Source organism: Biomphalaria glabrata, chromosome 3, assembly GCF_947242115.1.
Source record: "Biomphalaria glabrata chromosome 3, xgBioGlab47.1, whole genome shotgun sequence".
Taxonomy (NCBI): Eukaryota; Metazoa; Mollusca; class Gastropoda; family Planorbidae; genus Biomphalaria; species Biomphalaria glabrata.
In genome coordinates, this window is record NC_074713.1 from 20,130,275 (window position 1) to 20,154,293 (window position 24,019).

General features: G+C 37.1%; 2 protein-coding genes across 6 annotated transcripts in view; one reads left to right on the forward strand and one right to left on the reverse strand.

The window, feature by feature from the left end:
- Positions 1–17,703, reverse strand: part of LOC106059311 (serine/threonine-protein kinase D1-like) — a 94,034-nt gene extending 76,331 nt beyond the window's left edge. For 2 of the 5 annotated variants that reach the window (XM_056023903.1, XM_056023902.1), the window contains exon 1: positions 17,222–17,702. In XM_056023903.1, coding sequence (XP_055879878.1) covers positions 17,222–17,359 — 138 coding nt within the window. In that variant the 5' untranslated portion in view covers positions 17,360–17,702. Of the gene's footprint in view, positions 1–17,221 lie in introns of all 5 variants that reach the window. The other 3 variants (XM_056023910.1, XM_056023904.1, XM_056023901.1) reach the window with 2 other exon arrangements.
- A 2,318-nt stretch (positions 17,704–20,021) lies between these two features.
- On the forward strand, positions 20,022–23,140 carry LOC106071485 (PH domain-containing protein DDB_G0274775-like). The gene is made up of 2 exons (XM_013231606.2): positions 20,022–20,225; positions 22,922–23,140. Exons 1-2 carry the CDS (start codon positions 20,022–20,024, stop codon positions 23,138–23,140), a joined length of 423 nt encoding a protein of 140 aa, XP_013087060.1.
- The last annotated feature ends 879 nt before the right edge of the window (positions 23,141–24,019 follow it).

Here is a 24,019-nt window from a genome sequence, read left to right on the forward strand (position 1 = left end):
TTAAATTAGCTGTATGTATTTCTGAACCTCCATTTCTTGTTAAATTAGCTGTATGTATTTCTGAACATCGCTTGTTTGATAGCTTTATTCAAGCGCAATATATTTTTAATTCCTATGTATTTTTCCTGAAAAGTTTCTACGGTCAATAGGGAAATACCATTTTCTATCGAATCTTAGCCACTGGCGGATCCAGGGGGGTTAGGGGGCGGTAGGGGCGATCGCCCCCCCCCGGGACGAATTTTAGTATTGAATTCACACAATTTGTATACGAATTTATTACTTATGTTAATAATATATACTAATTATTTATATTTCAACCTATTTTTAGATTATTTCGCCCCCCCCCTTTCTAGTATTTTGGCCGATTTGGTAGGATCGGGAGGAGGTGATGGCATCAATCCGCCCCCCCCCCCCTAAACTTTCGAGTGGGGGGCGGTCTTATTTATTTGTGGCTTGCTAACAGAATCAATTAAATATCTATATGATTAACACTTGTTATTGGTATTTTAACCGGTCTTTATATTATGTCGTTCACCTGTTGGCCGATTGGAAGGGGAGGAGCGAATACCTCTACTGCCCTTCCCATCAAAACCCTTTGAGTGGGGGGGGGCGGTCCTACTTTTATGGAGAAATCATAGACTGTGAACAAAATTAATCGAATATCTATATAATATAAACAGGTGGAAGTGCGATACATGCAATCACCTTCCCCCCATCGGACAAAGCAATACTTTTTCTTTTTGTATTATAGTAAGAAATTACACAATTTAAAAAAATCTGTCACTAATATAATTAATATATGCTATAAAGTAAATTCTTATATTGAGTCGCCCAACCCATATTCTTTAATGTAAAATGCAATCATTAGCAGAAATTATAAAAAGGAGCGAGGATTAATCGTTTTCATTTTACCGCCCTTACCCTTTCCAGACAGAGTTTGTGTAATTTCACATGAATTTATCATAACTATTTTTAGAAAGATTTAGCTGTGGAAAAGTTGTAATTCAAACGAAATTTTTCAATATGACAGTCACGGGTGAGATGAGTTCAAAAGCCAGATAATCGTTTCCTAGTCGACTTTTTCCAACCTTTACTCTATCTCATATTTTTCTAGTTAAATAAATTTAGGACTATAACTCACAATTTATGCTTGAATTTTATTGAATATTATTTATCGGAATTTTTTTTTCGTCGGCGATCTAAATATGTGGGGTATCTTATCTTTTCAAAGAACAAATCGGTTGTATTTGCAATGTATTAAGGGACTATAAATTCATATTAGAATAATTCTCAACTTTATTCAAAAGGTCCTTTATAATAGAATGAATAATGAGCTGTAGGTCAGGAGAATGCGTTACCGCAGTGATAAATAATGAGCTGTAGATGTCAGGAGAATGCGTTTCAGCCGTGAAAAATGCAAGAAAACGCTTTTGGCGTCGGTCGCCCCGAACCCCACTGATAAATAATGAGCTGTAGATGTCAGGAGAATGCGTTTCTGCAGTGAAAAATACAAGAAAAGGCTTTTGGGTGCCGGGGCTTCGCCCCGAACCCCACTGAGAAAGCTTACAGCGCTCTCCCAGACCCCCAAGCTTGCAAGAGAAAGACCTCAACATGACTGGGTTTTTTTTCGCCGAAGATTGAGAAACAGTCTTATTTTATTCTCATATATCGAATATATAAATAAACACACACACACACACACACACATATATATATATATATATATATATATATATATATATATATATATACATATATATATATATATATATATATATACTGTACGCACGTTTATGCATAGGGTTAGGGTTTACTGGGCGTTAGGGTTTGGAAAAAAATCGCCCCCCCCACTCCAAAGTTCTGGATCCGCCAGTGATCTTAGCTGTACTCTTTTGGGAGTTTACGAAGGGCTAATTTCATGTGCGGCTTAAATTTCGGATGCATTTGAAGCAAAACAACAAAAAAAAAACCCCAAAAAAAACAACAACACATGGCTAATGCACCAAAGACGATAACTTCGAAATAATAATTTTTTTCGCGTCTAATAGCGTTTCCTCGATTCTTGGCATGCTCATGCGGTGTGCAATGAGTTTTGGAATACCCCTGACTTGTGTTTCTGCAACCTCCTGATCCAGGACACCTAATGACACCTTTTGCTGATGCCTTACTTTTCCGCTAGCAATAGCTATTGTAGCTTGAATTGTGCGGAATTGTCCACTTTCTCGTCTGCTATTGGCACGTTTGCAATCGGAGAGAGGACTAAAGGACTTGATTTGTGCTCAAGCGTCCCCTCCCAGCTCTCATGCTCTTCACAGTCGTTCTTCGTTTCGCCGTCAACGAGACAAGTGATCACTGCAGTTTAGACGTAGCAGTCTCTTTTTTGTAAGGAATCTGAAGTCCATTAACAAAGGGCGCGGGTTATAATTCACTCAATCAAACAGTCGCCACAAATTCACTTCCGAATAGGAGTCTGTTAGAAAATACAGTCCAAAAGTTGTCATTTCTCTCCAGGCAGTTGGGAGAGGTGCATAGTGTATTAGGAGGCGAATAAAGTCGACAATCACAAATCTTTACTTTGAATAGAGGACATACAGCACAGTACAAATTTATTGACGGATTATTGAAATAAATGAGAAATAAATATACATTTAAGAGAATGCCTGAGCAACTAAGAACTAGCTTTCTGGTAGAATAGCTTATTCCGCTTATGATTTAAACATGTCTAATGAACTGTGTAAACAGCGTCAGCCGAAACGATTAACCACTAATAGATCTATTCGGTGTCAAACAAAAATGAATAAATAAAAGAAACTGATATGTGAAAGAGATAGTATAGAATAATAATTAGATGTCTGAATGATTTCATCAGATTACATACTAATCATAAACTGAGATAAAAAAAATGTGTTTTCATTTTGTATAAGCCATATATCTATATCCACATTGACGTAGACGCAGACCTACATAAATACAAATGTGAGGGGACTAGCCGGTAGTGGAGTAACAATAACAGTTTTAGAATGTAAGGGAAATAACAAGAAAAAGAACTTTTTTAACATTACAGGTAGAGGTTATCTGCCCATATTCATTCGCGGGGGAAAAATGCGTTCAACGTTTTGTAAAAAGAAAAAGAAAAAAAAAATCTAGAGAAGAACGGTCAGAGAGATTAATTACACGACTGGGCATTTCAATTGCATGGAGAAGATTTCATTACAAACAAACAAGATATTTACTTTCCGTTGTTGGAACCAAGAGATTGTCTAAGCTGACCTAGAAATGGGTGGATTAATCTTACAAAACATCAATACTAAACACTATCGTCTTATATACACATACGAATACCTGGCGACGGAAGAGCGTGTTCAGAGCAGCAAAAGTATTTACACTCAAATTGAGTTTGGGTATTTCCCTCATATAGACCAGTAGCTTAGCGTTCACCAAGCGCCTCGTCTTCAACAGAAAAAAAAATAACGAAATAAGTACTTTAACAAGGGAATTCAGGAGGAAAACACGTCAGAGAAATGAAAGGAAACTGAACGGGGCTGTATTACTCCATACGATGAGTACGCCCATTTAAAAGATCGATTGTCTAACGTTTCTAGAGTTTGTTGAACACAAGAAGATATTGTAAGAGTCATTTGCAATACAAGGAACTAAGCGTACGTTTGGGATAACGCGTGGCTGATGTGCTGAAACTGATTGGCTACCTATAAAGGGGGTCAGGTTCGAATCCCGACTCGGGCTGAGTTGTGTTTTCTGAGCCCCTAAGCTACCCTACATGTCAACAAAAGACGTAAGCAGAGAAATGCATCCTTTCCTATCCTAGCAATCCAGTCTCCCATAATAAATGAGGATTATTTTTTTCGGAACTTCTTTGATGCAGCCGTCTATTTAAATGCAGAAGCTATCTAATACCTAGTCTTCATAATCGGACGTTGATGGCTACAGATCAATGCTGGGTATAAGATACCGAAGACCAATAAGTTTGCAGTGTTACAAGCCAACACCCTGGCTGGAGGAACCCTTCAATACCGTGAAGAGACCAAAACGCTGAGCTGGTTTGGTCATGGCTCACTGTTCAAAGTCATTCTTCAAGGTACAGTGAAGGGAGCACCAAGACGGTCATCCAAAGAAAAGCTGGCTGGGCAACATAAATGAATGGACCGGCCTCTCTCTTCGTATCCTGCTAAGAACAGTAGCTGACCGGAACAGGTCCGCAATGCAGGTAGACAGGTTTTGGCATTGTCAGTACGAACTTTAGAAGTTAAAAGCTACAAGCTACCAAAAACCCACAAGCCTACATCCCCATCCCCCCATTAAAACGTTTAATTACAGCACGAGTGTAATCACTCACACACAATGCACGAGCTTCTACTTGTTGCTGGATTTTCTAAACAAACAGATGAGAAATGTAAGGCAACATTGGTAAGTGTGAGTTATTTTTAAATAACCTGAACCACTGCTAATTACAAAATTCGTGTTCAATGAAAGTAATGGCGACACCTGGTGTATGTAGTATCCCCCCCCCCGGACTTTGGGGAACGTTTCTAATAGGAAATAGATAAACAGGGAACTCCCGTTGGTTTCCGAAATACCGAGAGCATTGCAAGTTTATAATAGGCAATAAACAGGGAACTTCCGTTAGTTTCCGAAATACCGAGTGCATTGCAAGTTTCTAATAGGCAATAAACAGGGAACTCCCGTTGGTTTCCGAAATACCGAGTGCATTGCAAGTTTCTAATAGGCAAAAAACAGGGAACTCCTGTTGGTTTCCGAAATACCGAGAGCATTGCAAGTTTCTAATAGGCAATAAACAGGGAACTCCCGTTGGTTTCCGAAATACAGAGAGCATTGCAAGTTTCTTATAGGCAATAAACAGGGAACTCCCGGTGGTTTCCGAAATACCGAGTGCATTGCAAGTTTCTAATAGGCAAAAAACAGGGAACTCCTGTTGGTTTCCGAAATACCGAGAGCATTGCAAGTTTCTAATAGGCAATAAACAGGGAACTCCCGTTGGTTTCCGAAATACAGAGAGCATTGCAAGTTTCTTATAGGCAATAAACAGGGAACTCCCGTTGGTTTCCGAAATACCGAGAGCATTGCAAGTTTATAATAGGCAATAAACAGGGACATCCCGATGGTTTCCGAAATATCGAGAGCATTGCAAGTTTATAATAGGAAATAGATAAACAGGGAACCCTAAACTCCCATTGGTTTCCGAAATACCGAGTGCATTGCAAGTTTATAATAGGAAATAGATAAACAGGGAACCCTAAACTCCCGTTGGTTTCCGAAATACCGAGTGCATTGCAAGTTTATAATAGGAAATAGATAAACAGGGAACCCTAAACTCCCGTTGGTTTCCGAAATACCGAGTGCATTGCAAGTTTATAATAGGAAATAGATAAACAGGGAACCCTAAACTCCCGTTGGTTTCCGAAATACCGAGTGCATTGCAAGTTTATAATAGGAAATAGATAAACAGGGAACTCCCGTTGGTTTCCGAAATACCGAGTGCATTGCAAGTTTATAATAGGAAATAGATAAACAGGGAACTCCCGTTGGTTTCTGAAATACCGAGTGCATTGCAAGTTTATAATAGGAAATAGATAAACAGGGAACTCCCGTTGGTTTCTGAAATACCGAGTGCATTGCAAGTTTATAATAGGAAATAGATAAACAGGGAACTCCCGTTGGTTTCTGAAATACCGAGTGCATTGCAAGTGATAAAGAAGAAGAAAGAAAGGGCGGCAGCAAGCGGAAGAATCAATGTTTAAAACATCTTGACGTCACTTAGATCTATATCGTTTTACTTTCAGAAAGACAGATAAAATTACAAATTACACCCAGTACGAGAGAGAGAGAGAAAGAGGGGGGGGGGGTGGGAAACTCAAACCCCTTTTGTTTAATCGGTAACTACTTTTTTTCTTCAGAGTTAAAAATGACCTTCTGTATATTTCACTTTAGAATGTTGGACTAGGATAGTGGAATACATTTATATGTACTAGACATTTTCTTAAGGAATGTCTAAATGTGTCTAATACATCAATGTAACTATCCTAAGAATGATGAATGTATGTTTTTCAAATTCTCTCCAGTACAAAGGGGAAAGGGACAGACGCCGTCAGTTTGTCGGGCTGAGAACCATCGGATCTAAAGAGGTGGGTGACTAAACAAATAGATGAAACAATACGAAGTATTTCATCCAGTCAACGGGGGTCATGTCAGTCTTGAGTGTGTGTGTGTGTGCGTGTGCGAGGATAAAGAGCACGACATTCAAATCGAGTCCATAAGGATGGTACATACTGGTGCTAGAGGAATGTATGTCGATGATGCAATGCTATCACATGCACACACCAACTATGTCCTCGACGCAGACAATGAAACACACTCCAAAGGACACTCCCACAATGCATGTGTGTATCAGTCCATGACTACCGGCCAGGATATCTTATGTTCAAATATTAACGAGTCAGACTCAGCTAAAGCTCTTGCCTCAGATCTATAACGTAGACGACGTCTCGATGCCAAGTGCCTTACTTACGGTAGAAAATCAATACATCAACAGAAAATCAACTGATTACAAACTCTAGGCAACATTTTTTTCATACCACATGGGTTTACAAAAACACTGAACACAAAAATTGATAAAAACAAATAATTAAAAATCGAAGGTTACATATTGGGCTTACACTAATTTAAACAAAAAATCCTTTTCAGCTACTCTCGATAATTCAAACACTAGATAATTTAGAACACTAGCTCTAGTTGATTTCTTGTGACTTAGTATTGTCATGAAAAACTGCAATGTCTAACAAGCACTCGACTGAGATCAGACAATTTTAAAAAGAACTAATCTCCTTGTGTTATTTAGGCATTTTTCTAACTTGTCTTTTTTTTTTTTTTTTTTTTATTAACTTTCACTTCATGTGTTAACATTTAATGACAAAACAGCTTAGCTTAATTTTGGTGTTTAAAGTTTACAAGAAAATAGTAAGTGAAAACCAGTTTTGCTTTGTCTTTTGTTCCAACTCAGTCTAATCTCTTTCGTGTTAGAGGATCTCATGAACGGAATAGAGACTCTTTCATTCCAACAGTAGAACTGGAGGTAGGCCCGGTGCGCTACTGTCCTAGCAGCTTGTCAACATGACAATGTGCCGAAACACTGCAACACTCTAGGCAAAGCATATATATTTATTTAGACCGGTCCGGTCGCCCCAGTGTCAGTTATATAGAAGAAAACGATGTCAATAAGGATGTGTTCTACTGGGGACTAGTCTAATAGCACAGGGTTACTTTTAATAGTCCCGCTGCTTAATCCCAACTGTTACTTTAATAGTATTACTTCACAACAAGTAGGAACTGCTAGAGTCCGGTATCGTTTTGATCAAGTCAGTTTTAGTCAATTAGAATCCATTAGCATTAGATCGTACTAGTATGTACAAGCTGGGTTCGGTGAAGGCTAGGATTTTGAATTTCGGATTGTTAGGGAGTCCCTGAGTCCACCCAACTCTAATGGGTACCTGACTTTAGTTGGGGAAAGTAAAGGCGGTTGGTCGTTGTGCAAGCCACATGACATCCTGCACGTTAACCGTTGGCCATAGAAACATATGACCTTAACATCATCTGCCCCATAGATCGCAAGGTCTGAAAGGGGAAACTAGTATGTATAATCATTAGAATTATGTAGTACTAATGGCAAAAATTGTAGAATGAATTAGTGTGTATATAGAATGCATTGGAATGAATTTAGTAACATATATATAAGCATTGAAATGTATAAGATCAGAAGGTGAAAACATCAAAATGTATTAGAATATAGAAGTACTAGCATCGATAAAGAAATATCATTATTGAGAGGGCGGGAAAGAGCTGGTATAAGCCATTAAAAGACTAGCAAGAGACCGTGGAGAGTGTTATGTTTTTAAGTTCCATGATGAACACAAAGGACGGGTGAGGATGGGTGAAAGAAATGTAGTCAACTATCCACAGAACAAAACTACATCACTCCAAAGAAAGAAAAGTATTATTAGCTAGAAGGCACCTTCAAGACTGCCAGCACACAATCTGTTCAAAGAAACGTTTCTTTCCATTCCAAAACACAACGGGGAAAACGTGTCTGGGGAGGAGATTGTTCATTCAATACAAATTGACATGTGACGCAAGAGCCTGGTTAAGACACAGGAGGTCGTGTTGACAACTAACGTACTACAGAATAAGAATGTATCGAGCAGAAAATGAACGCACAATTTAAAACAATACATGGGAATGAATGGAAACACAAACTCATAGGCCGCCCCTGTAGGTCAGTCGTACTTATATATTAAGTCTCACATTTACTCATAATTAATTAAATCACCAGAAAATTAGCAGGACGGAAAGGAACTTCCTTTAAAATGATTTTCAAAACGTTTTTTTTTAAACGTACTTGTTTACAAAGTGCCCACTTACGCTTTCGGAAATAGCTTTTTTTTTTTAATTAATTTAACCACATAATTAGCATAGAAATATTTGATCATTTCATTTGACAAATAAATATATGAGTGTATGTGTGTGTTTTGAAAGTTTGATATTTTCTTTTTTTTTTTTTAATTCCTTTTTGTACCGCAGAACTTTCATGCTCAGTACACTTTTGTGGGAGAGTGGGGTGGGGGGTATCTGGAAGAAGGATTCCGTTCTGCCTTTAGGTGCTCAGCAAACACAACTCTGCTCGAGTCGGAATTGGAACTCTTGATGACAAGCCGTGCCCAAGCGGTTTTGGAATCTCAGCCACACATCCAGAAAAAAAAAAAGCCCAATCGTTCAGAGTAACAAAGATAAATAAATAAATAAAACTTTTCTCTTTTACATGATAACCCAGTTATCCGGATTAAAAACTCACGCTACCTAGATTCTAGGTATATTAAGAAATGAGACGTCATCATAGATCACGTGTCAACATTTGTTCGACTACGAAGACCAGCTTCGTTTCACTCTCCAGTAACGAGAGACGCCAAGGAATGGACCAAACGTACATGAAGTCCTAGTATTGTTACACGTGATTTCTCCCACACCCAGTCTCGAATCATGCTAAAATTGTTTTACGTGACAACACATGAATCCATTTTAAAAAAATCAACCAATTAGTTAATAAACTATTGGTATTTAATTAATTTGGTCGGTATCTCGAACAACTGCAAGAAATTGTACTTGTCTGATGTGGTATACGTTGAATTAGTCCTCTTTATACTTTGCAGGTCGCCGCTTTAAAGTTTGAAGCTAACAATAGATAACTATAAAACCTTCTAATTTAATAAACAATGCGCTGGCAGAGTCGTGTATTGGCTTGAGGAGGCAGAGGTGGCTTCCAGTTCGAATTCAGGTAGTTCAGGTTTTTTTTTCTTGTTTCTTTTATATAAATTCATTTAAAAAGCGATCACCCGGATACCCCATTCTTTCTCCCCTATCCCTTTTCAACTGGTTCAGACAAGTGATAGGATCATAGCGTATTGACAAAGCTAAAAGCACGAAATTGCACTTAACAAAAACAATAGTTAAAAATATAATTAGACACGCAGATTATTATTGTTAAACCAGATCTATTACAAATTTAAATACATGAATGTCTCAAACTAATTGATACAACTACACTTAATATAAGCTTTGATTTTTAAAAAGTATTTCTTAGGTTTTCCTCATTAGACTTATGATTAATATCTAAAACTAATTAAGTTTCACTTTGACTTTGCACCAATGCTTTCTGTTGTGCTGGTGATGTTTGTTTCAAACCAAGGACACAACGTCACAACGCAGCGACTTATCATTTTGTTGTCATTGACCCGAAGTCACAAATCCAGACGTCATTGTACACAAAAAATGTCAACATATCGATATCCCCTCGGCCTTGACGACTCTGACACATCGACTGGTGCGATGTGCCAGCAGACGCCAAGGTTTTCCACTGGGTAATGTGCCTCAAGGAATTTTTTCCCCGTTTAGAAATGATTAGTATTATGATTATTTTGCATGTCTTTTTTACTACATTGATTTATACTGATAAGTAACATTCTTCGATCCGTTGCGCAGTCAGGTTGTTATAACATTTCTATCCTCATGTCATTAACCAGTGAATGGCGATGGCATGGTCTGATGTCTAGAACTGGTTGCCACTGAACTGACTACAGCGAAGGGGGGGGGGGGGAGATAACGATGTGTTATAGAATGGTAACGTACACTAGACTAAAGTTAACAAGTGCAACAAAGAGGCCGTTCATTATTTCGTGTTATTGAAAGGAATGTATCACAGGATGGATTGATGATGTAGAGGCAAAAGTACAATTACTGACAGTTGGGGCACGATGACGAATAGGTCAAGAGAGCTCTGAATGAAAGGATGTGTGAGGCCAAGGTAATCAGTGGGCTGTACAGCCACTAGAATACATGCAGGGAGGGATCTTCGGTGTATATACTCATATACTGTATACGTTTTTGTATGACTAGAAGACATCACTTTAACATTGTGGGTAATAATTTCCAACACAGTCTTGTGTAAACTAAAAATGGCAAGAATGTTTTACTCAATTATTGATCAACTGGTTCGAGAGAGAGAGAGAGAGAGAGAGAGAGAGAGAGAGAGAACAGGTAGGGAATGTAAAACCATACATAAATGATTAGCTTAATTAACAAACCAGCTCTGCTTTAGAAAACTACAAAGAGGAAAAGATCACCTAATTTGTTTTTAAACCGTAGACAGACATTAAACACTTACATCTAATTTGGTTGGGTGCTGAAAAATGACTTAATCTACAGAAAAATTAAAGATAATTGTGACCTCAGCTCCAGGATGTCTGACAAGATTTGGAAAGCACATCTAATAACAATCCCAATGTACACATCCGGTCAGCTTGAAAACTAAAAATAGTGTCACGTTCTTAAGTCACGGTCATCCTGGACAACAAGATGAACTCAGTGAACTGAATATTCTAGAAGTTCCGGTCAGGCCCAAAACAATGACCGAGTACATACATGCACCGTAGTATTTCAGACAGTACTCAATGTGATGGGGCAATATTTCTAATAGCTTGCATCTTTATATTTTGTCAGGTAGCGTCCCTGGCAACTTGCTATGCAACGTATATGTTTTCTTTTAAATGCTAGTTTCTATCTCCTAATAATGACTCAGTTAAGCTGGAAAGATACCGAGCCCTCCTCCTTCCCTATAGCACATCTCTTTTTTTGAAACAGGAACATCGCCGTAAAGATCAAGTTTTAATAATGTATTGAAATCAACAGCTATGTTTACGTTTTTTTTTATTTGAGTTCCCGCCCCTCGTCAAGTGAATGCAGGGCGATTGTCAAACCAATAGTCGGACTACGGCCAAGTTTGGTCACTTATGTCTCTGCTTACCGGACCTGATGAATTTAGAAAATAAAGTTGTTTCACCTGAATTTCAAGTATTTCACTACGGAGATGTTCTAAAAGTGAAACTAATCCGATCTCTCTTCACATTAGTCTGAAACAATTTCACCCGCGTCTGTTTGATCCAAATGTGTCGATGAATGTTCTTAACAGAATTGTTGGCTATTGCCCGCTTTTCTATACTGAAGGAGGGAAGAATTTCTCAACGTTAATCACAACAAAGCTAGTAATACTTTTGAAAGACTTCGTGTCCTCTATGTACTATTATCCTTTCTGGAGATACTGTAGACAGAAAGAGCACATTTGACTTCTACAACCCCCCCTCCCCCCTCAATAAAAAAAAAAGTTCAGCTAATGTAACTGGAGATAAGACGATTCCGAGTAACAAACAAACACAAAGTTACAATCAGGGCTGGATTTAAAGGAGGGCAGGCAGGGCTACTGCCCAGGGGCCTCCACAATGGAGGAAATAAATCCATACTTCGACGGGTCAGCAACTTTACGTGTTTTTTTTTAAACATTCCTTTTCGCGTTTTTATCGATAATACTTTACATCTTAAAGCTGGCTACATTGTCGTGGTTAAGAAATGTCCGCTTCAAGCGTGCTCGTAATATACAAAAGCAGCTCCGGATTTAAGGCACTGCATATACCCAAAAAAAAACAAGGTTACAAAAGACAGTTTGTGTGGAAACACAAACTCAAAATCGGCCCCCGAAGTAAAATGTTTTACATAATTCGGATAATCCTTCAGAGTTGAAGATAGTTTACTTCCTAGTCCAAACCTCCCGCAGGACGATGGGGAATGGGAGCAGGCAGGGTTTGAACCTTCGATCGTCGATAAATCCAAACGACAGTCCAGCGCGCAAACCGCACGACCAGTGGTCCACCCAGGTAGGCTTCAATATTTTCAGAAAGAAAATCCGAATGAAATTATATCAAAGACAAATGAGAGATAAGAATGGAGAAAGAAGGTTAACAGATCTTGTGTAGTGCCCCAACCGTCCCGCAGATCAAAGGATACGTGAAAGTGAATGTAAAGTTAGATGTGAACCTGGCCTAACTAGTTTGTGGTCTATAGGGCAGATGATGTAAAGTTCATCTGTTTTTGTGGCTTACGGTTAACGAGGGTGTCATGTAGCCAGCACAACGACCAACCGCCTTTGCTTTTCCCCAACTAATGTCAGGTACCCATTAGAGCTGGGTAGACTCAGAAGTTGAAAATCCCAGTCTTCACCAGGATTCGAACCCGGGACCCTCGGTTCGAACTAAATAAGTTAATTTCTTTGAAAAGGCTCAATCTCATTTTCGAATTCTCAAAAAAAAAAAAAAATTTCCGCTATATTGAAAAATGTTCATGAAAATGATGTTTATAAGATTACTATTCGTCTTAAATTAGGTTTAACATATAATGCATACTAATTAGCTTTTTCTTATAAAAAACTGCTTGCATAATTGATTTTTAAAAATTAGAATTTTCGCTTTCAGGAAAAAAAAAAGTAGCCGTTGCATCAGAACTTTGAATGGTCTAAAATATTGTGAAGTCGGATTTTCAATATCTCTTCTAGTTTACGAGATCTAAACGGGACAGACGGACAGACATTTCGCACAAAACTAATAGCGTCTTTTCCCCTTTCGGGGGCCGCTAAAAAACAACACTTTTTAGACCGAAATATGGATATGAAATATTTTTGAAGTCGGAAAAGGATATTAAATTATTAAATGTACAAGTACCAGTACTCTATTTCTTTCTTCAGAAATAGGACATGCTTTTTTAGTACTATTGATAAGTGGATTTCTATTCAAGCTTTCGAAAAAGGCCTCCACTTACTTAAATCGGGCCCTAAATCGAAACCCGTAATTCTAAAAGTGTGTCACACATTAAATCAGCTTTCAAATTTACTTTGTAGAGGACGACAATAGTAGGACACGTATTGTGATAAATCGCTATCCACAGTAACTAGCTCTCCCTCAGTCTTTCGATGGATTAGCTTCACCGAGCCGTGATTTTCAGTCATGGTCAGAGAGTGTAAAAACCACACACAAACAAATAATAATCTATATATATATAATTCTCTTCTTCGCTCAAGAATTTGGACGAGAAGAAGAAGTAAAGGAAAGATCACTCTTTTAATTCTGCGTATAGAGTAATCCCACGAACTTTACGAGCCTTACGTGTAGCGAAGTCATACATTGTATCATGAAAATTTTATTTCCTACATAGATCACGCTCAATAGCAACGATCACCAATCCATCGACGAGAATTGTTGAACTAAAGTAATTCTTCATTAGTTTGAGGCGCGAGAAGCTTCTTTCACCAGATTACACAATTACTGCTAATGCATAATGCCGTTTTTATTTATCGCTCGTAGGATTGGCGTTTTCCATATTGAATGACACCCCAAAATGACAATTTTTGTCTATATATTTCATGAGATTTGTATGAGTTTTCAAAAGATTTTTAATAATTTCAGAGATTTCCATGACTTTTTCATATATTTTGCAATTTCAGGAGATTTCCAGGAGCTCCTGGTAAATCAGGTGGCCGCGAGAAATAACAATAAGTTATAAAATGGTTTAATTTAATAATTTACACATAGAATTAGCGCGGGTCCTATGAAAGTGTGGGACCCACTGCAGTCGGATAGGTTGCTGTGGCCTATGGCCGGCCCTGCAAAATAGCGGCGTATGCAAAATAGCGGCGTATGCAAAATAGCGGCGTATGCTGCGCCGCCGGTCGACTAGTAATAATAAAAAGGCCTATGGAATGTCAGGTTTAATATTTAAATGGATGAGATGACACCCCTTGTTTCCCTTTGTTTACGGTTCCCTAAATACCTTGAAACTACAGGTCAACTGAATATTAGAGCGTTGTATTTGTCAATAAAAAGTATCAAAAAGGAAATGTGAAGATAAATCATGTCGCCAAACAACACAAAAGGAGTTCTATGAAATACTATAAAACATAAGAGTGTGATATAAAACGTCACTATGCACTTCAGTGTGAAGGCACATCTAGACGGTTGGTTTTGATGGACTAAGACAATGATACGATTCTAATGCTACAGTTTCATTGCACAAAGTGTTTAGGGGAGAATACCACTCATTGTGGCGCATGTGTCAGCCAGGAAACAACTGGCTAGTAAGGGTGAATTAATTGTAGGTGCTCAGAACTATCCCATATGTAGGCTCGCAGCCTCATACCCAGGCACTTAACATGGCGACAAGTGTAGGTCATCGCGTGACATGATTGGTAACCAGTACACACATACAAACCAGAAGACAATGAAGACTAAAGAAGAGTCTGCTTATTAAATACTATCCGTCTGTCTATACACAATATGGCTAAGGACTAAATTGTTGGATTAGTTTAAAAAAAAAAAAAGACGGCCATTCAGGTGAGCTCACACCACTACGTATTTAGGATACAGAGCAATAATGAAGGAGCAGGACTGATGTTGTGAATGGAATGTTATCAGCTGTTATCAGGCGTATAACCTCAATAGACCAAGTAAATACAACTCGCCTTGTTAGTAATAAGCAAGTGAAGTAATGTTTTCCTTTGAGTCTCACCAGTCTATTAGGCTCATGATGTAATGATATAAACTATTTCTTGGCCAATTGTAAACTAGGGTATAAAGAGAATAGCAGAACAACCAATGGAGTTCTCCCTATTAAATATTGACTCTGTAGTTTTAAGTCGAGAGCCTCATCACTCGGCCATTAAATCCAAGGGAAAGTAAATCATTATTTAAAAAAAAAAAAAACAGCTGCCTGTAAGCCAGCAAACTTAAACCAATTTAATCCATTTCTTAATGTTAATTTTTCAATCTCTCTACTCTACTTTTAAGATGAATTTTTAACCTTGTTAAAGTGCGTGCAACTTGACAATTCAAGAAAGTTTTTTTTTTTTTTTTCTTGTCAATGTATATTCACCAGCATTATATTTGTAAATAATTATTTTTAGGGGCTAGGACTCTTTGAAACAGAAACGCAAAAATAATTGATATTTTTTATTGGCTCTTGTCCTATACAACCATGTTTTTAAGACAAGGGGAAATATTTTTATATAGGTAACAGGAAATGTCTTATTAGTAGAACTATGCCAAAATATGCTGACTTAAAAAAATTTTTAAACTTTTTTTTAAAGGCTGAGCTACACCCATATACTTGATGGAAAAGAAAAAAAAGCTTTTAATTAGCACCAAGCTGACACTTCCTTGTATTGTATGAATCACTTTTCATTCAAATCAATTAACACCTAACTTGCTGTATGACTTCACAAAAAAAGTAATTAATCATATTCACACAATGATCAGGGGGTGTGGTGGCTGAGTGGTAAAAAGTTTGGCTTCTGTACCAAGGGGGTCTCGGTGCAAATCCCAGAGAAGACTGGAATTTTGAATTTTTAGGGGGCCCCTGAGTCCATGCAACTCTAATGGGTACCTGACATTAGTTGGGAAAGTGTAAAGGAGGTTGGTCATTGTGCTGGCCACAATAAACCCTTTTAATTGTGTGCCACAGAAATAGATGACCTTTACATCCTCTACCTAATAGATTGCAAGGGGTACTTATTTTGTACACAATGATCAAGGCAGACTGAATCGGAAGGATTTTTATGAACACTATATTAGTAGTTAAGTGTTGAAAAATAATGTATATACCATGAATGACAAATACTACTAAATTACCAACAATCACAAATAGGTGGACATGCTTCAGACCTTTTGAAACATAAGATACATGACTATGTATACATGTTTTAGAAATGTAAGATCTGACTGGCCTAATCACTCTAAACAATGATAGCAATCATAATTAAGTAGACAATGCTTCAGAGCAGTTGAGATTTTTAGAACTGTACTAATTAGTTGAGTTTCAAAGATGTTCCAGTTTTATTAAAACAAACTTACAATCTGTAAACAAATGTTATCTCATGCTTCTAACCAATAAAAATTAAACGACTTCATCACCATTTGAAATACAACTATATTTCATTACTAATAAACCTAAATTTACTAACATTAGATAACCATCACAACATGTAAATATAGTTCAAGGCCCTATTAAAAATGTATCACAACTAAACTAGATTGAAGTACTCAACTTGTTTCAACACAAAGTTAATTTTCATGTTTAAAAAAAAAAATTTGTATTCAATAACAATTAGAACTTAAAACATAAAAGAAAAAAAGGAAATGAAAAGAAAATTTGCAAATAAATTATGTGATAAAAATCTTAAAGTTGTATAAACAAGACTAGGTCAACAAGTGACAAGTGTTTTAAACATATTAAATGGGGGAACTTGGCAAACTGATCATTCATTGGTTCATTGAAGAAACTTGAATTAGATCTAATCTAGATTTAGTTTTAATTTATATGAATAATCAATAAATTAAGCAACAGTGACTCATTTTAACAATAATTATTATCCAACAATATATAATATATGGTAAAATAACATTCCCACATGTGATAGAAGACTAGAACTGTAGACTAGTGTAGACAGTAGTAGATTGTAGTGTAAATAAATGGGCGTGGCTTAAACCTGATTCAGTGATTTTTTTTTATCGATACCTTATTTTGGTCTAAAGTTCTAAATTTATAATCTAGAAAATATACCTCATCTAGAAGAATTTGACAATTATCTAATCTAGAATAGTTCTAAATAAAAATTTAATTTCTAATTAACAGCTAGACTAGACTAGATCAAGATCTAGAGTTAGTAGATATAGAGTATTCTAGAGTAGGCCTAGAGATCTTACCAGATTAGATAATCTCATAATCACAAAATCTAATTCTAATCTAGATTTATTTCACTCACCTTTCTATCTACGAAGGCACAAGCGATTTCGTGTAATCTCGTAACTGTAAATTCCGTTTCAAGACTTCTTGGTTCTCTGGTTAAGCCATTTTGCATGTAAAACGATATTCTACCTCGAAAAGGTGAATCTGGTTGCATTTTTGCCTACCTGGATGTGTGCGACACTTGACAGCGTCAGCGGCACACACACAAAGGCACGATATTCCTTTAAACACGAACTGAAATACTCCACAATGAGAAGTTGATTTAACGCCCTAGTCAGCGTAAGAAGACGTATATTGATCTTATCCTTTCATTTTTGTATGATAGCTCATACTCTCATTCCCAGGTGCCCTATACCCGAGCAAACATAAGAGTAAGATGGTAAAAATTAGGCCAAGTTGTCAAATGCTGCCTGTCCTGTTCCTGAAATGTTCAAAATTATCGGATTATCAACAAGCAGATTCCAGTGTCAGTCAACGAGATGCACTTCCGGATTTTCTTTATAAGAAACGCTAAAATTCCTAGTTGGTGTATTCATAGATAGGGTATTCGAATGTCTATTGTCGCTCCATAATTAACGAAAAGAAACAATAAAACAATATTATCATTTTATTAAAATAAAAATTAAAAAGCGTTATCAATTACGTTTGAAGTTTTAGTTTTACGTTTTAAGTATGTTAGTGATAAATATTTCGCGACATTAGTTATATTTATGGCAAGATTTTCAACACCGGTAAAAACTATTATAATGGATCATCCATTTACGACGTCCTCAAAAGGGGTGGGGCAATGTCATTGATACTACTTTGCCGTTTTACTCGGTTGCGTAATAACTATGCAGTTACGTATTAAATGTGAATGGTGTATAGCTGTAGTATATTTGATTAAGGTAATGCAACAGAGTAGTTAGCATTTGTTTGTAAAATGTTTTACATGTTTCGGATGTTCCTTCAGAGTTGAAGATAATTACTTCCTAGTCCAAACCTCCCGCAGGACGACGGGGGATGGGAGCGGGCAGGGTTTGAACCCTCGACCATCGATAAATGTGAACGACAGTCCAGCGCGCAAACCGCACGACCAGGCAGCCATCCATTTCGTTTCAGATGCCCCATGAAAACCTAAACGCATAATTATAGATATGATCTGGTTTATTTTTTAGATCGCGAATTTTTAAAAATGTTAATTTTTTTTTTTTTTTTTATGTTGATGATGTAAGGAAATCTGCTGGTAGAAAATGAGGGCAGGACTGTCAGAATGCAAGAAGATGTGTATGACCATGTTTTTTTCTTTTTAAATTGTATTGGCATTATCATGGTGTTCTGTTGAATGCGTTAATAAAAATGAAACAGCGAAGTGAAACATAACCCTCATTAGGCTAACTCGGTATCAGGTACATTGCTTATGGTGAACATTTTAGAATAGGCTTAATAACTATCAGGCATCGACCCTGAACATCGTTTCTCTAATGGCTGTCCATCTATAGTGGCACTTTCTTTGAGTATGAGAGACTCATCGTTGTACTCATCGTCTTGTTCCATGTATATATATATATATATATATATATATATATATATATACAGAGAGAGAGAGAGAGAGAGAGAGAGAGAGAGAGCGTTTGGGGAGGACGCTAGTTTTTAGCCGGATATTACCCGCGGCCCGCTGGCCTTAGTTTGTGTATCACTGAACTAATGTATTGAATTTAGACCTATATCTTGTGACTCAGTTCTTCTAGGCATGTTGAAGTCGTTATTGAGGTCACTTTCTGCCACGTCTGTCCTATTTCCTCTTGCTATAGCAGCTCTTCAAGTGACTGGAACTTATTTGATAGGGTGACATTGAATTCTTCCTATCGCGTGCAGTCTTTCTGCGTGTTGTAGTGCTCACGTTGGCTGGATCCTCCTGTCCAACTCTTCTTCAACTTCAGTTTCACTCGGGCGACCAGATCTGAAGCAACATCTACTCATCGTTTAATACATACTTGAAACGAGCGGCGGAACTTCTTCACGATATAGATGTGGTCAATTTGGTTCTCAGTTGACAGGTCTGGTAAGTGATACCAATTTACCATGTTATATCCGTTTATGTGGGAAGACAATTATTTTAATTATCAAGTTGCTTGTGGCACACATGCTTCGTTGGGGGCTTGGATAATATCTAAGTTAATTATATTATTTTTTGTGTGAAATGAGGGTGTGATGATCAGTTGTTCATGCGCGCGCCTCCCACTCGATAAGTGCCTACGTAGTCTGGTATACCAAAAGCAGTTCTTTTTGGTGATCTGAAAGGTGGTCGAGGTAACATAGGTGTCCCACGGAAACGATTTAAAGAACAGCTTAGGTGCCAACTTTCTTTAATTTGACATAGAAGAGATCACCTGGCTTCGGAACAAGACAGCTGAATATCACAAAGTTCGCGGGATACAGGACAGACGTAGACGGCGAAAATAAATTCTAAATTGACTTCCGACGGAAAATGGTTATGTCTGCGCTAAGGTGTGGCAAAGTATGTAGGTCGCAGCTGGGGCTGCGTTTACACAACGGGAAATACCGCATTCCTCATTACATTACAAGATCTAGATAAGATATGGTTGTCTGTTACTGTTTCTTTTCATGCTATAGTAGTATAGTCTAAAAGTATAAATATATCTTAGATCTAGAACATATTTAGAAATTAGATTTAAATTTATAGATAACTCAGATAACTAGACTCTAAGTAAGTACTAAAAATAGAAGCGTTGACTTCACGGAACTACCGAAAACATAATGCCTACTAAAATATAAATATAGGTCGGGGCATCATTGTTGACACCATTCTCAACATGGCTTCCTGCTCTGATTCTGTCACTACAGATAGTCAAAAGACCAATAGCTTATCTAATCGATCCGATTCACAACTTGATGCTGAAGTCACAGATACTGAAATCAAAGGCTATCTAATGAAGAGGGCTCGCCTGTCCAGAAAATGGAAAAAACAGTGGTTTTTACTTAAAAATTGTGATCTTTATTACAGTGAATCACCAAAGGTAATCCAAACCAAACAAAAAAAAAAATATAGTCTATCAAATTAACTTTTTATTTGAAATCATAATCTTAAAGCTAAGTGATCTAAAATTCTAGAACACTTTTTCATATGTCCATGGAGCCCCATTTTGGAGAGACACTCCCATCCACATATAGTGCAGGTCAAGGACGTCAAGGTGGCTTTCGCTTTGGTGATAGTGGAGCTGGCCATTTTCTGTGTGGCACGCTTTTCTTCAAGAGCTGAGGCCCATGTTTTCTCGCTGTCCATAGCTTTCTTGGTCACCATCTTTCTCCAACTAGTGCCGTCTAAGGCTATGTCTCCCAATGGTCAGCATCAATGTTCATTTATATAAATTTTAAATCCCGTTTTATCACATCCACGTTATGAAAGGGGGGGGGAACAATTTTTCTTGAGCCATGCGCAAGTTACCCGTACAGAATGATTTTTGGGATGCGATTGTCCTCCATCTGGCGAACATGTCCGAGCCAGCGCAGGCGGCATTGCCTGAGGACTGTAAAGATGCTGGGAAGGCCAGCCCATTCTCGCGAGGATCTCAGTTTTACACACTCTTTCTTTTCATGTTATTTTTAAGATCCTTCAAAGGCAGCGCAAGTGGAATGAGTTTAGTTTTCTCTCTTGCTTTGTGTTGATAGTCCACGACTCACTGCCGTACAGTAGCTACTAAGAACGCATGCCTTGTAGACCTCCATTTTGGTCGCTGTGGTGAGCTTCTTGTTTTCCCAAACTCTTGGTCGGAGTTTAGGGAAGGTTGATGTGGCCTTCCCTATGCGTTTTTTATCTCCTCTTCTAGAGACAGGTGATCTTGAATTGTAGATCCAAGGTAGCTGAATTCATTTACGGCACTAGCTGTTATCGTCAATGAGAATGGATGGTGGTGCTGTAGCAGGTGGTCCCATAACATTAGTTTTCTTTGTGCTAATGGGTAGGCCATACTCTTTGCAGCCTTAGAGAAGCAGGACATTAGTGACTGAAGTTCCTCTTGTGAGTGTGCCACTACCACTGTGTTGTCAGCGAAGAGCAAATATTATATCTCTTACGAGGGTGGTTCTGATTTTAGTTTCGGCCCTCATTCTAGCAATATTTAGAAGTTTGCCATCAAATCTGGAATGAAGATATATTATATGCCTTCAGTGGATTTGTCAAATGCGTGGTGGATTAGGATTGAAAAGAATATTCCAAAGAGGGTTGGGGCCAGGACACATCCTTGTTTGACTCCTATCTTGTTAATAAAAATACTAAATAGATATGTTCTTTTGTCATCCATTTGTTGATAAAAATAGATTTGTTGTTTCGTTTCACTACGAATAGTTACATAAAATATGATGTCAAAGAGGGTCAGGTCAATGAGATCAGCACTAATATTAATAAATACCTTCCCACGCTTTGTAACTTTGTAACACTTCATAGTGATTGCATTTAAAAAATATTATTAACTTAATATTTTTTTAAATCAATTTCTTTTTACACCAACTCTAAAACAGACTGGCCAGTGTTACTTTTCACACTCTCAATTGCTATCTTCTCTGCTTATAGCTGATGCCACAACCAGGCCATTAGACACTAGCTTTACCTGTACTGTAGCCTACCTAGATGAAAAAAAAACTGCCTAATCTTTCGTGTCTAGCCCACTCACTCCTCTTAGTGACTGTGACTAAATCTAAATTTGGTACCTGATTGACCAACAATTATCTCTCACTCACGCAACTTTTTTTCCCTGGTACTGTGTTGATGATACCATGTTTAGTACCTATCTGGTCTATCAATAATTAGGGCTCCAAGGAGAAACAGAATAGGAGAGAGGGAGAGCAGGGTCGTGCTTATCACTATGTTTGTTAATTGTATTTGCATATGTTTTGCTGTAGTAGCCTATCACTTTAGATTGCCTTTGTCTTTTTTAGAGTTATTTAGATTGCCTTTGTCTTTTTAAGATTTATGGCAAAATAGTGTTTAAAAAATGTAGCGCAGTCTCACAAGTCTGGAAACAGCTGACTTGACTCAGTATTTGAGACTGATATTACACCTTGTTAATCCTTGTCAATCAATAAATGATGTGAACTCATCCTCAAGACGTTACACTAACAAACAAAAAAGTATCACCACAAGCATTTATTTCTTGGAGAGTCTAACAAAATTATGTAAGAAAATGTTACAAAATAAATCAAAGAAAGTTATATTTCCCAACCTTGATGTATATCCCTTTGATACGCTTTTCCAACTTTAAAATACCACTTGTTAATGTCATTGATAGTAATAAAGGAATTATAGGGAACATCCCATATTTATACATAGGCTGATCTCTGCCTTACAGGTCAGGGAAACCACAAATTTTCTATCTTTATGGAAACAGATATATGTGCTACGCAAAACAGAAGTTTTTATGCCAGGGCTTTTGCAAGTGAGGATTAGAACCTCTCAAGCCATCACTCAAATGGAGTTTCATGATGATGATTTGTAATTTAATATCATCTTGCTCACCATGCATTATATTTAGTGATGTTTGCTGAAGAGGTTATCTTTTAGGGTCAATCATCCAATTTTATTTATGAGAAAAGTACACAAGCTAGCAGTGTGTATTGAAAAAAATTAATTTTCTTTTTAATGAAAGATCACTTTAGTATAGAAAATTATTTGTTTTAAGTTTATGGATTATTATGTAATTTTTGTTTTTCACATTAGGGTTCTCTAAAGAAAATACCACTTACAGATGCAGATATATCCGAGACAAGAGTGGACAAAAAACAGTATGCTTTTCAAATTCGCAGCAAGCAGAATGGCCGCACCTACTACATTCACGCTGAAAATGAGATGACCCAAAACAATTGGATGCAGGCAATATGTTTTGCGAAAGCTGCTGGAAATAATGGTGGAGCATCACAAGCGTGTGTCGTGCAATGAGTCTTCTTGGAAAAGATCTGCATAATTGTGAAGCACAACATGTGATAATAACCTTAAATGAACTTTCCTTTTTTTTTTCAAAATTTAAATAATTTCGATTAAATTGCGTTTCCTTCAGTCTTGTGTGAGTGCTGAAGACTGTGATATTAAGCTGTGAGTTTCATGCTATTCACTTGTAAATATACAAGGCTCAGAATAAAAAGGGATGCTCAGTAATACTTAAGAACTTCTCACTTCATGTAAATAAACAAAGACAAAAACTGGTGATAAAAGTATACTGACGTATGTCTCTATGAATTCTGGTATCATTGAATTGATACTTTTCAAAATTATTTTTGACAATGTGAAATAAAGTGCAGCTATTTAAAAAAAAAACTCAAAGAAAAAGAGGGGGAAAAAACAAAGCTTTTAAAGGTTCTTGATTACGTTTCTATGTCTGGAATTTTGCAGATTGGTGACAGCTATTATGAATTGGTATATTGTTAATACCCAAATCATGGTTGGTTTGACCAAACACATTTCTGTTTTACTCTTTTTAGTCTGGCACCTGTAAATGTGAAACATTCCAATTATACTTCAGTAACAGTATATTGTCCAGATGCTTTTTAAGTTTGACATTTTTGTCACATGTGTTAAGCTTTCTTTTTTTAAGTGGAGAAAAATGAATTTTATTGTTGAATGGTTGTCAAGTTCAGTACATTGGTGTTTGGTTGAAGGAGAATATTTGAGTGCATTTTAAACATTTGTAAATTAATTAGTTTAAGATTTTTTTGTTTTGTGATGAATTTGATGAAAAAGACAATCTAGGTCATGTGTTTCAAAAACTAGACAAAGACTTAAAATTGTAATACATGCAAGTTTCTGATGAATGAAAGGACT

What these genes read in the sequence shown, in the direction of transcription:
- LOC106071485 (XM_013231606.2), top strand. Translation starts at nt 20,022, where the DNA reads ATGGCTTCCTGCTCTGATTCTGTCACTACAGATAGTCAAAAGACCAAT. An exon ending in ATTACAGTGAATCACCAAAG is followed by an intron (nt 20,226 to 22,921) that starts GTAATCCAAACC and finishes TTTTCACATTAG; the next exon opens with GGTTCTCTAAAGAAAATACC.